General features: G+C 37.4%; 1 protein-coding gene across 3 annotated transcripts in view; it reads left to right on the plus strand.

Moving 5' to 3' along the window:
- The window catches only part of PPP6R3 (protein phosphatase 6 regulatory subunit 3), a 57,106-nt gene that overhangs the window by 16,243 nt on the left and 26,932 nt on the right, over positions 1-13,931 (plus strand). For all 3 annotated transcript variants that reach the window (XM_069857801.1, XM_069857804.1, XM_069857803.1), the window contains 12 exons: positions 1,071-1,303; positions 2,607-2,793; positions 3,675-3,812; positions 4,276-4,341; positions 4,590-4,702; positions 5,382-5,495; positions 7,017-7,146; positions 7,832-7,984; positions 9,784-9,957; positions 10,459-10,523; positions 12,772-12,887; positions 13,252-13,337. In XM_069857801.1, coding sequence (XP_069713902.1) covers positions 1,077-1,303; positions 2,607-2,793; positions 3,675-3,812; positions 4,276-4,341; positions 4,590-4,702; positions 5,382-5,495; positions 7,017-7,146; positions 7,832-7,984; positions 9,784-9,957; positions 10,459-10,523; positions 12,772-12,887; positions 13,252-13,337 — 1,569 coding nt within the window. In that variant the 5' untranslated portion in view covers positions 1,071-1,076. The remainder of the gene's footprint in view (positions 1-1,070; positions 1,304-2,606; positions 2,794-3,674; positions 3,813-4,275; positions 4,342-4,589; positions 4,703-5,381; positions 5,496-7,016; positions 7,147-7,831; positions 7,985-9,783; positions 9,958-10,458; positions 10,524-12,771; positions 12,888-13,251; positions 13,338-13,931) is intronic.

A 13,931-nucleotide genomic window follows, 5' to 3' on the forward strand; every position in this document is an offset into this window, starting at 1 on the left:
CAGTAATTAACACATTGAATTAATCCTTCACATTTGGAAGGTGGTTACTAAAGGAGCAAAAGGAGTGCTTCTTTCCTAATTTGAGTGCTGCTCAAAACCATGCTGTTTACGATTGTAACGAAAGAGGAATTTCTCCTACTGTTCATTATCTGTAGTATCTCTTTGAATGCACTTAAACTCCGCATTCACGTAATACCAGCTGATATGGTGTCAGAGGTTAAATGTCATGTAAAAGCCTTGTTTTGGAGAATGGAGTGAATACTTGTATTGAGCTTAATGAGAGGTGAAAGCAGGAGTTTATTTGGTCTATCATTGATGGAAATATTCTTTCCGAATAGTGTGTTGCCTCGGTAGCAACTACTTGCAAGGTGTCTTAGAGCAACAGGATTAATGTGGAGTTGCCAAAGCATTTTATAAGGAAAAGTTAAGTTGCTCATTGTTATGTTTCTGTTCTGGCTTTTTCAGTGGCTGGGGCCACAGCCCTTTCATGTGTTTGCATAAGATATTTTATTGTCCCTTGTTCTTCCTGTGTCAAGTTTGTGAAGGGAGGTACAGTGAGAGAGTAGATCCTGTGCTGAAATTAGCTCCAGCACTTTTTGTGGGGCCTGCAAGTTAAGATTACTGTAATTCCTTCACCTTTACATGTGATTGCTGAGCAAGTTGGTCTAAATCTGAGGCTTGGTACGTAGACTAAAAATAAAGGTTGGGAAGAACAAGTTCAATAAAATAAAACCCAAAGTTATCCTTTTTTCTTTAATGCAGATTAGCACGTTTCTTTCATGTAAGTAAAACCCTGGAGCTGCCTAAGTGTCTTTGAGTATTAGAATATTGGCTATTTCTAGAGGTACAAAAATTACTATGGAGTATTCAGTCATCTTTAATCAAGCCTGGTTTTGTAGCTTTTGATCATTGGCATCTACTGTTGTCTCATTCTAGAAAGTTTCTATGCACGCAGGTACCTTTGGGGTTAGAAGCTATGAAATACTACTATGAAATGAATACTATGAAATACTACAAATACTGCTTAAATAGATTTGTAAACTTAATGCTTTGTGTATGTTCTTATCCAGACCAGCATGTTTTGGAAATTTGATCTCCATTCGTCATCCCACATAGATACACTTCTAGAGAGAGATGATGTAACACTGAAGGAACTGATGGATGAAGAGGATGTTCTGCAAGAGTGCAAGGCTCAGAATCGCAAACTTATAGAATTTCTGCTGAAATCAGAGTGTTTGGAAGACCTAGTTTCATTTATTATTGAAGAGCCACCTCAAGACATGGATGAAAAAATTCGATATAAGTAGGAAAACTTTCAGGGGTGGGGTGACTTGGGAAGGTAGAAAGAAGGGGAACTTACTCCAATTAATTTGATAGTGTGTTTTGAATCCCTTTGTGCTTGTATTTTTACAATACCGGTATCCTCAGAGTATGTTTGTTTTCAAGGGACTTTATTGAACATTTAAAATATTTCTAGTATTTGCATATTGTTCCAATGGAGGCTTCTTATCTACAAATGCTTCCAAAAAGAGTTGCTGTCCACAGGAGGCTCAAAGAAAATAGTCTTGTGGTTGTGATTAAGTAAATAGTTGGAAGAAACCCCATTTTGGTAGTATAGTTAAGTGTTTAGCTTTGGTTTATGGCTGATTGGTAAGATGTTTTGAAGATGCTCGTTAGAAGGGCTGTAGTGCTCCTTGAAAGAATGTACTTAATTGCTGGTGTTCTCCTTTGCAGAGCTAAAACTGTAAGAATGGGGTTATAGCTGACACTTAAGCTAGTTTGATAAGGTTCGGACTTGAAAGTCGACCTAGCAATTTGTATAAAAGTGCTTCTACCATTTTTGGCCTGTTTTTAGAGTTGTTTATGAAGAAAGCTTGGGTGGGTTTTTTTGGTTTTGTTTTTCTCCTTAAAACAGTATGTAAAAAAATAATGTGAAATAAGCTAAACTCTTAGTTGCAGTACTTCACCATTTCTGGTTGAACCAAGCTTTCTGTGTTTCTACTAGAGTTTGAAATTTGAAGCATCTTTCACTTAGAAACCTTAAGCTGCTGATGCTCTCATAATTACCTTTAGTGTGAATGGGTGCTAGTGCTGTCAAGTGCAGGAAATTACTGGTCTTAATGGCCTCTTAGTTTAATTACTTAATGTTCTGAACTGTACTTTTGACTCTGTGGAGCTGTACTAGCTAATTTTGCAGGCTTTGTCAGACTTTGACTAGTTTACTGAGATTCTACATAATATAGATTCTATATACATATGTATTTTTAACAATATAGATTGAACAAATAGAACAAAAAGTTGTATTTAACAATTGAACAGATGGATTCAGCAATAGATCTTAAAATAAAAGCTTGCCCTTTCCCGACTTCCTTAATGTTGTTCTATTGCTACAGGAGAACAGCATAGTCTATCCTTTAAAGGAGGGAACAGAGCTTATAGGCTGAGTGTGTTATGTTGCCTTTCACTGGTTTGCTGTTTTAATTAATGCAGACCAGCTGTTCCTGAAAACTTGATCAGAAGCCTTGACAAGTTTTGAATACAGAGCTGGAAGTATGACAACTTTTGAAGTATGAATGATGGGTAATTTTTTTTACCTTTTTTCCCAGATATCCAAACATATCCTGTGAGCTGCTTACATCTGATGTCTCACAAATCAATGATAGGCTGGGAGAAGAAGAATCCTTACTTATGAAACTGTATGGCTTCCTCTTAAATGAATCTCCTTTGAACCCTTTACTGGCCAGTTTCTTCAGCAAAGTGCTAAGTATTCTTATAAGCAGAAAACCAGAGCAGGTAATTATATACAAACTCTCATATTTAACAAGAGATCCAATAAAGTTGTACTGGGCAATGCTGCTTTAAGACTATACATTTGAGGGATAGCAGCACAGTCAAAGACGGCATTCAACTTCCATGCTAGCTGAAGACACTAAACTTTTTTTTATTGTATGCACCAGATTAAAAAATATTTGTGTGGATAAAATGTATTTGATTTAGATTTGCCTGAGGTATTTGTGCAGTTGGTGTGAGAGTGCTTACCTTTTGGCTTATCTTAACTCAGCATTTTATTTGATAATATTTGCATTAATTGCTGTTAGACATGAAGGTGAGTGAATTGAATCTGTGGGAGTGTGTCCAACTTGGCATGAAGAATTGTAGAACAAGGTGAGATATGTTTGGAATCCTTGTTCAGAATTGGTTTTATACTGTGTTCGTGTGTCCCGGTACTGCAAACAGCTGCAGTGACTGACTCTCATACCTGAGCAATTTAAGTTTCTGACAGTGTTCTGCATCTTTAATTTAGCAAGAGCTGTATTTGTTTGTATTATGTTATGGTTTTGCTGTGTCAAGCTTTGGTCACTAAGCAGGGATGAGAGTAATTCATGCCAAAAAGGAAAGCTGTGCATTGGATTATATGTAGTTTATAGAAAGTTGGGCTTGAAAAGAGGCCCAAAACACACTGTACCTAGTATGGATCTGTCCTGTACCACTTTTGCTTCTCAGTGTACTATATTAACTTGCTTTGTACTGCAAGCTTTAAGTGGCAGAAGTGTTTAAATAGTTCTCATTTATTTTCTCAGTTTAGTAGAATAGAGAAACTAAAACTGGTTGGTGTAATTTCCCATGAAAAATACAGATAAGCAAATGTAAGCTTACCTCTTTTCAATTTCTAGATTGTGGATTTTTTAAAGAGGAAACATGATTTTGTAGACCTCATTATTAAGCACATAGGGACCTCTGCTATCATGGACTTGTTGCTCAGGCTGTTGACTTGCATAGAACCTCCACAGCCCCGGCAAGAAGTGTTAAATGTAAGTAAAATGTCTTACAGGATTTTTGACTGATGTTTGAACTGTAAGGTTTCTTAATGTTCTGCTGGTTTTACTAAACTTTTCTTAAATGTGCCAAAATCAGATGTGTGGGGATTTTTGTTTGGAGCTGCCAATACATTTCTAGGGGAGTCACAACGCTGGTGAGAACAGCATTGAACCTGAGTGGTTGTTCTCTTCCCCTGGTGTCTAGTATCTAACTCATAACTGCCAGATGCAGTTATAAAAATATTTTGGACCTTAAACATTATACCTAATACTTTTTTTAGAGTTGCTCAGTAACACTAATTTTATGTTATTCCTTTCTTCTCAAGTATCGTTAGTTCTTTTTAAGAATTATCAACAGTATGATTCATGGCAGTTGTCAAACAGCTTTTTAATTTTGTTGAATTTAATTCATTCACTTGGATAACATTCTTACTAACATCCAAACCCACTTTTACAGTGGCTAAATGAGGAGAGAATTATCCAGCGGCTTGTGGAAATTGTACATCCGTCTCAAGATGAAGATGTAAGTATTGATCTGACACTCCTCTGGATATGTTTAGCAAGTTGCTGTACAACATAGTGTTACAGTGCTGGTCTTGTTTTCTCCGTGCTGTTTTGCAGTAAGCTGATTCCAGTATTTAAGTGTGATCATGTGAAGGAGCCCCTTGCCCCTCCCCCTCCACTGCCCAAGTTGAAAGTTTCATTTCTTTTATTTGAGGAATTAGTTCAGTGCATTGTTACTTACAGCAAAGTTGTGTTTTTCTGTTCCAGAGGCATTCAAATGCATCACAGTCACTCTGTGAAATTATTCGCCTAAGCAGAGACCAGATGTTACAAGTACAGAACAGTTCAGAACCAGATCCACTGCTTGCAAGCCTAGAGAAGTAAGTTGGCTTGATGAATTTCTGATTTTTTTTTTTTCCATTCATAAAAACATACTTTTTAACTTTCAACCTTGAAAACCTTTAGCAATGGCAAGCTCTGCTTTTCAGGTGAGTTTTCTTTGCTACTCATCATCTGTCTGTGTAATTTAAAATAACTCTGCAAGTAATCAGAACCTGGAGGGCTTTTGGAGAGTGCATGGGTTGTCTCACTGAAATTTCCTGTGCTGACAAAGTTAGCAGGATCAGACGTGTGGTTGTCAGCTTGATACTGTGCAGAGTATATATCTGAGGCTTTCATCTGTTGCTGAAGCCAACCTAAGCCTGTTTTTTTTGCCAGAGAAAACTCTACTGTATCCCCTGCTTAATTTTGCTGGCTATAGGTTTAAGTTTGTGTGGCTGTTATGGCAAGCTGAATGAGTTTTTGGATCTGACTGGAAGCTCCCTTTTTGTACTGTTGCTTGTCAGATCAAAAAACTAGGTAAATGGAGGGACTAGGACAACACGATTGGGGCAGTGCAGATGGGAGTGATTGTCTTAGTGGTACCTGTGCGCTTTAAATAGCTACTGGTTATCTGTGTATTATCTCTTTATTAATTATATATTGGCAAGAATAGCTACTTCTGTTAACAGCTGTATCCTGAAGTAGTGTTACATCTGATGCCAATGCTTCTCTTTTCAGGCAAGAAATCATAGAGCAGTTGCTGTCTAATATTTTTCATAAAGAAAAAAATGAATCTGCAATAGTCAGTGCAATCCAAATACTATTGACCTTACTTGAGACAAGACGACAGACGTGAGTGTTTTCATTCCGCTTGGTTCACTTAAATTTGCCTGTCTAATTTAACTAAGCTACTGTTTAGCAGTATCAAGTGTCTTCTGTGTACTAATGACTGAACCATTTTTGTGGCCTCTTGTACCTGGAGAAATAAAAGAGCGAACGAAGTGATTGAGATTGGCATCATTACACTGCCACAAAATCATAGGTTGAAAAAGACCCATCAGGTCATAGAGTCCAACCATTTCTATCAAATACTAAACCATGCCCCTCAGCACCTTGTCCACCTGTCCCTTAAAGACGTCCAGGGAAGGTGACTCAGCCACCTCCCTGGGCAGCCTGTTCTAGTGCCCAGTGACCATTTCCGTGAAAATTTCTTCCTTATGTTCAGCCTAAACCTTCCCTGGCGGAGCTTGAGGCCGTTCCCCCTTGTCCTGTCCCCTGTCACTTGGGAGAAGTGGCCAGCACCCTCCTCTCCACAACTTCCTTTTAGGTAGTTGTAGAGAGCAATGAGGTCTTCTCCAGGCTAAACAACCCCAGCTCTCTCAGCCGTTCCTCATAAGGCCTGTTCTCCAGCCCCTTCACCAGTTTTGTTGCTCTTCTCTGAACTCACTCCAGAGCCTCAACATCCTTCTTGTGGTGAGGGGTCCAGAACTGAACACAGGATTCAAGGAGCGGTCTCACCAGTGCCGAGTACAGAGGGAGAATAACCTCCCTGGACCTGCTGGTCACACCGTTTCTGATACAAGCCAAGATGCCATTGACCTTCTTGGCCACCTGGGCACACTGCTGGCTCGTGTTCAGTCGGCTGTCAACCAACACCCCCAGGTCCTTCTCCTCCAGGCAGCTTTCCAGCCACTCTTCTCCTAGTCTGTACCACTGCATAGGGTTGTTGTGCCCCAAGTGCAGGACCTGGCACTTGGCCTTGTTAAACCTCATGCCATTGGTCTCAGCCCAGCGGTCCAGCCTGTTCAGATCCCTTTGCAGAGCCTCGCTACCTTCCATCAGATCAGTGCTTCCACCCAGCTTAGTATCGTCTGCAAACTTGCTATGACTGGTCCTTCTGCAGTTTTTTCTAGAAGGTGTTTGAAATGTCACTTTGCAGATCAGACTAATTGCGTTTCATCTGTCTGTTTCTGGATACAAGGAATAGAATAAGCGTGTACAGTGCAGTGAGTGTGTTGAGCTTTTTTAAAAGTTATTTAGAGTTCTATTACAGCTTCACTTTGAGAAACCACTGAACAAATCTATGTAGTACATTCAACTTGCTTATATTGCTCAGGATAGACGAGTGAAGCTCTTAATCTCCTCTTTTGAGGCAGATACATAGCACCATAAACTTACGAATACTGGGACTTGCTTGTAAGAATCTTGTTCAACTATTATTTCACACTTAATTTATTTGTCACCTTGTATTCTTACTTGCCTGTTCATTCTTTTCACATCCCTTCAGAACCATGACACTGTCGATGATGCTTTAAAGATATTTCACTACTAGTTCTAATAGTAATGATGAAATTTTGCTTGTGTATGCTTTAGATTTGAGGGCCATATAGAGATCTGTCCTCCAGGCATGAGCAATTCAACGTATTCAGTCAACAAAAGTGTTTTAGAAGCCATAAAAGCACGACTTTCTGCCTTCCATGAACTCCTGCTTGAGCCTCCAAAAGTAAGTGGATGGATGTTTTGGTTGTTGCAACTTTGGTATGGCCCATGTGAGACCTGTACAATTCCTCTAGACTTGCCCAGGGTCCAAGTAGGCCAGATCCTTGGCATGTTAAATTCTCTGGGCTTATTAACAGATTTAAGCAATTTTTAAGGACTCTTCCTGTGATCCATTTATATTTTTCCACTCAAATTTAGCTGAAATTCTGCCAGTGAAGAGCACTGAACTGGGTGCTGCAGTCTGTAAGAGAGGCCTGTGACGAATAAAGGCCAAGTGGTTGAGATATTAAATTTTTACAGACTGTCCGCACAGCTGTTTTGTATATGTTGTAGCAGTGTAGACCAAAGCTGTATGTGTATTAATCAGTGAGAAGTGTTTCCTAGGAAGCATGTCTGAATTCCTTTCAAGGTTGCCTAGAATGCATCTACTTTGAGATCCTGTCTGTAGTTAACAATAAGTTTTTACAGTCTGTTTCATGTTGCAATTTTTACTGCTTCCTGTCTATGGAGTTAAAATGAGCTATGGTGTTCGGAACTAAAATGTTTTTTTGCAAAAAAAAGTTTAAACTTGTTCAAGGACTGATTAGATATATCTTTAAGCAGGACTCTGTCCGTAGTAATGATTTGCTGTTTTTTTTAAAGATATTTTAATGGTGCTTACATATGTATGTATCTTTTTACTTTTTCAGAAAAGTGTCATGAAGACAACTTGGGGTGTATTGGATCCACCTGTGGGAAACACGCGTTTAAATGTTATTAGATTAATATCTAGCCTTTTACAGACAAATACAAGCAGTGTAAACCAGGAGCTTATAGAGCTTAACAGCATAGGAGTAATACTGGTAAGGACTTCATGCTGTCTTCATTTTTATGGATTGCACTGCAGGTTAATTGTAGTGTATTTTCCAGGCTAACTTTTCAAACTGTTCGAGTTGTGGCTTCTATTGTACCATTTAAGGACTTTCAATATTGGATTTTACTGTGAATTCATCTGTCTGAAGTCAGCATTTTCCTGTGATCACTTGAATCATTCTTATTCCCTTCACTTTCATAAATAAATGAAGTGATTTCCTTAACAAGCTTATTTTTTCACCTGCATCTTGAGTTTTCAACCATGTTCAGGGCCTCCCCACTGTGTGTGTTCTTTTCCTAATTTGTTTCCTCAACCCCCCTTTCCTTTCTTAATGTATGGCACCCCAAATGGTATCTTAGCATTGCCCTACAAAGGGACAGTTATTCTTGGAAGCTAGTACACATTCAAATCTCTGAAAGCAAGATGTTGCACAACAAACTTTGTCAGTTCCCCATTGGCAAAAAGTAGAGAGTTAGCATGTACATTGAGTGCTTTCTACCTCATATATCTACTACAGCAGAACATATTCTTTGTGTTTAGGCTGCCTAAAAATTCCACTGCTGGTATCAGTTAAAAAATAACTAGCAAGACATGCTAGAACTTGTACTACAGTCTCTGAATACAATATGCAAACTTCTGCTTCTAAGCAGGCAATTGCAAACTTGAAGTGTAAATATTTCCTCTGTCCTAAATTGTTTTAGTCTAAAATCTTTTGCCTTCAACTAATTAATACAGTTGTGATAGTAATGTTTTCATCTCAATTTATCTGCAGATGGGTGCTAACTTGTATGCAGATAGCTAACTTCACTGTAAGTGAAGTTCTTCCTAGATATGTTGTCTAAGGGAATGTATATGCTATGAACACTTGCATGTTCTTATGAGTAGAATATTTTGTGAATTAAATTAAGTGAGGTTTGAACATGTTCTTCTGTTGCAGGTTTTGCATAAGGAAAAAGAAAATAATTACAGCCATATAAGCTTCATGGTGCTTCATGCTGTTTGCTGAAACAGCACATGTTTTACTGTGCAGGCATGACTGTTAGGCAAAAGTAATTTTCTAGATCCAGTAGCATATCTTTATGGGAAGATGTCATTAGTTTAGGAGGACTGAAGGAAAACTAGGGGTCTTTAACTGTATTTTTAATGAAACTTCAATTGTTTAATCAGTGCACATATTTACATAACTAATTTCATTTACCAGTGACTGCAGTCATTTCAGTTTTGCAGTAAGTAGTAGTCTAAAATAACTGGGCATAAAGCTTGAAAAATTTTTTCCTGTGTTTAAATGTGGAGAACTTGTAATATAACTAGATGAACCTCAGTATTTGTCTTGTATAAGGTGCTTAACGCCCTTCAGCTGCCGGTAGATTATCTGAAGTAGCTTTCTGTATTAGAATAACATTAGTAAATGGCAGGTTCAGAAGATGATTTTGTAAGGAATCTGACTGAAGTGAGGAGGACATAAATGTCATTGTAGATACCATGAAGTTACGTGAACTCAAAAAGGAGAGATTTGTCAAGGGTGGCTAAGGTTGTAAATAAGGCTTCTGACTCTGGAACCCTCTGTGCTGCAGCTAGCAGAAAGAATGTAAGTGGGGTGTGTCTTTCTCCCTGTTTTTGTTCTCCTGAAGTGTGTTATTTGCTATCCATGTGATAAATCCAGTTACAGTTGAACTTTTGTTCTGATCCAGTATGACAATCTGTCATTCAAATGGCTTGCTAGGGTGAGACTGCTGGTTATGTTTAATGAAAAGATGTTGTGTAAACATTGTTGAATTTGTTTTTCAGGACATGTTCTTTAAGTATACATGGAATAACTTCTTGCATACTCAAGTAGAAATCTGTGTTGCACTTATTCTTGCAAGTCCTCTTGAAAGTACAGAAAATGGCACACTTACAGATCGAGATTCCACAGACAATCTCTTACTGAAGGGACAAGGAGACAATCTCTTACTGAAACATGTAAGTTGTGGGTTATTGGGAATATCTTGAGTTTTTCTGTCTCCAGGCTGTTGTAATAGTTACTTTTAATTAAAATATACACAAATTTTACTTTATATGTAGAATGAACAGAAATATTTTTGGTTTTTCTTAAAATGTCTGTTCAGGGTGTTAAAGATGAAAGTGCCATTTGTTGCCCCAAAGTGAGCATATGTACAGAGCTGCAAGTATTTTTCTTTGGACTCAAGCCTCTCCAATTTTTTAAGAAATAAAAATTGCTGTTTCTGTAGCTTTAAGACAACTACAACTCAGCAGCTATAAAGAGAAGTAGAAATAATGCAGGTTTAAGTTTTAGGTTTCTGGTTGGAATCTGCTGCTTCAGGACTTAAAACCCTGTAATGAAAGTATCCTAAACCTAAAATAAGTTATCTTGTAAGACTTCAGCATTTGTTAAAATAAACTGTAAAATCCGTAATAGTGTTTTACTTAACTGCTACTAAGCATATTTTGCTTTTTTGATAGCTCTTCCTTAAATGCCAATTAATAGAACGAATACTTGATGCATGGGAGATGAATGAGAAGAAGCAGTGAGTAACTAGTTTTCTTATTCTCTGCAATTGTCCAAGTAAGGCTTGAGTTGTGAAAGAAATGTATGAGTAATTCATAACTGATTTGCCCAGTATTAAAAACACTTGTATGTTAATATCTGGTTTAAAGCTTTCTCTTTCTGGTAGCATGCTAATGCCTTTTTTTCCCATGATCATTTGAGAGTATAGTAGTTTGTCATTCTTGCTGTCTACAGATACTAGTGTAATTTTTAAAGTTTGCCCATCCTTAAGTACAGAAACATACCATGAGTTTTGAGAGGACAGGAAGTACTTTTCTCTAGTAAGCAATAAAAAAATAATTTACAAACACATCAAAGCATATTAAATATTGTGGAACAACACACTTGTAAGTAATAAAAGCCAAGTCCTTTGCAATGGAATACCTTCTAAAAGTACGTGGTTGTGAAAGGATGGAGGCTTCAAGTAGCTAATGTCTGAAACTGTTCATAGCAGAAGAAGAAACCCTCAGTCGTCACTTGAGGTGGTAAAACAGCTATCTCAAGGATCATGAGTTTGGCTCAGGAGATACTAAGAAAATGTTAGTGCTAACTTGTCAAGATATTGTAATTAGCTGGCTGGAATAGTGTTGCTCATTTGCTGGTATATTGTTTGAGACAATTCTACCACCTGGAGTATTCATGTTCCTATTTGATGTGAATCAGATAGTAAATATATGGCTAATGTAAATGACCTAAAAATAAGGATGTTGAAGTAGATGAAGAGGATGGATCAAAGAGAGGGAATGTGACTTTATTTAACTTTATCTAAAACTATTTTTTGATTGGATAAGAATGTTCTTGATCCAGTGCTTACTCTATGGATGAATTAAATATTTGATCTCATATTTGCAAATATTAACATGGAAAATATTGTTGTAAACCTCTGATTGTGCTTTTATCAGGAAAGAATTGATTTTTTTTTTTTTGAGAAACAAGCAGACTGTAAAGAATTCATAAGTAATAAATGCTCATTCGCTGAGCATTTGCTAACAGAAGATACAATTGTATTTTACAAAGTGGACTGACTTGTCATTGCCTAGCCAAGAAATCTAGAATACAAGTCCTCTTTATGGCATATCCTGCACTAGAAATAAGAATCTTTGCCATCATCCCATTTTGCTTGTTTTAAATGTACTTATTACCTAAGCAGTCAAGGAAATAAGATGGGAATCTCTCTCAAGTTATTCCTGTAAACAGTGTGATACCATTTCATTCATGATATCTTGCATTGACATAACTGAAATTCTCACGCGTTAGGTGATGATGGTGGAAAATAGTGATTTGTTTGCATACTATAGGCTACTTCCTGAACTGCTGGCACTTTATAGAGTTTTTAGTAAACTTCATGGGAGGTTTGTCTGGCCAGTTGAGTTGGTCTGGCTTCATTTTTCTTTTAAAAAGTGTAAAATCTTTCAAAAGCAGATACAGTAAATGTCTGATTAGCCTGCAGCTAAATGCTAAAATTCAGTCCAAGTTGGCGCTCTAAAGTTAGCTCTTAGGTTATACCTAGAATGTTTCCAGAAACAAGCTGATCATAGCTACTCAATGCGCTACTATTAAACTCGTAATTCCTGTTTCTGCAAAGTAGCTCTGTCAAACTTAAAAAAACAAAACAAAACAAAAACTTGAACTGCCTTGTAATTTTACATTTGGTACGCACTTAAATACCATTTCTAAACTTGAGGAAAACAGTGATCCTAACTTAAATTTCAGTTGATCATACCATTCAAGCTCTGTGTGCTATAAGTAACATTAAGAAATTCTGCAGTACTAGACCACTCCTAATTTTTTTCTCTTTTGATCATGGACTTGAAGGTCTGAGACAGTGTTCAGCGTATTGGAGTTTTAAAAAAAAATACACTTACCAACAGAAGCTTCCTGAAAACTGTTGATGTGTTGTTAATTTTATCTTTATCTTGATAATGCTGGACACTTATCTCTCTACACACACATGAAAGCAGAAATAACCTGTTCAGATATTCTGTATTTTCTTCTTGGTAGTTTATGTTCTCAGTAAGTCTTCTAAACTGACTCAGTGTAGTCAAACCAGCTGGTATCTTAAATTCTGGAGTATTTTTGTGAACCTTTGGTTTTAGGACACAATTCTTCTGCTTAAGAACTCCTGTGCTATTTGTCTTGTGTAACTTCTTCACTGAGTGCTTTAGAGCAAAACTTATTAGCACAGTTGGTCTCAGTGTGGGCAGCTGAATTCCTTTTGTCTCTTGCAGGGCTGAAGGAGGAAGACGGAATGGCTATATGGGTCATCTGACAAGGATAGCAAACTGTATTGTGCATAGTACAGATAAGGGTCCAAACAGTACATTAGTCCAACAGCTCATTAAAGGTAAAGTTAATGGTCTCAGGTTTGTCTTTATGGCTTTCGTTATCAACTTTTTTAGGAAATTAATCAATCTTAAAGGCAGCTGTTGGATAAAAGAAGAAAATATTATTTATTTCTGATGCATTAAATTTAAAACCAGCCATCTTTAAACATGCTTGTCCTTTTTCTTTTTTTTCTAACAGTATTCAGAGCTCCCTGAAATAGTTGTGAAGAGTTGCTGACCTGCTTAATTTGGATTTGTTTGCTAGATTGAGTAATACTTTTAGATTTAGGAGGATGTGTATGTTCTTTGCAGTAAGAGAACAATTGAAAACTAAGTGATGCACCATTGTTAATAGTATCAAATGGATTTTGTTTCCTATGCTAGAGCTTCCAGAGGAGGTCAGAGAGCGATGGGAGACATTCTGTACTAGCTCCTTAGGAGAAACTAACAAGAGGAATACAGTGGACCTGGTAAGTAGTGGTGGGTAACGTATCAAAATTGCAGCTGTTAACTTGAGTCCCAGTTTCTTTTTGTCAGCAGCACAAACAGACTTCCCAACTACCATGTACTTGTGTCAACAAGTACATCTATTTGCTGAGCTGTGGAACTGATAATTCTTTTAGCTTCTTTTTTTTCAACTAAATGCATATCGTAAATACTTTGTACAGAAATCTTGCAGTAGCTCAGTTTGTATAGCTCATCCCGTGGAATTGCCAAGAAGCAAAAATTTTCACAGCTTGAAGTTGGTGTCCTTGAAAGCTGCTGTCCACTTGAAGAGTGCAAATTGAAACTGCAGGTGCCTGGTGTTTTATTTACAGAATGTAAATGAGCCTATGTACATTTAATGGGAAAATGCTACCTGCATCCCATTGCATGTGTTACTGACCCTGCTTAATTCAGGTAAATTTGCATACTTCTGTTGAGCACCTGTCATTTCTTCTGCACACAGCAGGACTAATTACACTTCTAGATAAAAGTTAAACTTAATACTTAAGAGGTGTTGGGCAATTATGTGAAACATGCAGTTTACGAGTAGTTATGTGGAGTCTTTAATAAACAGAGGC

Source organism: Phaenicophaeus curvirostris, chromosome 5 (genome assembly GCF_032191515.1).
Source record: "Phaenicophaeus curvirostris isolate KB17595 chromosome 5, BPBGC_Pcur_1.0, whole genome shotgun sequence".
NCBI classification, from domain to species: domain Eukaryota; kingdom Metazoa; phylum Chordata; class Aves; order Cuculiformes; family Cuculidae; genus Phaenicophaeus; species Phaenicophaeus curvirostris.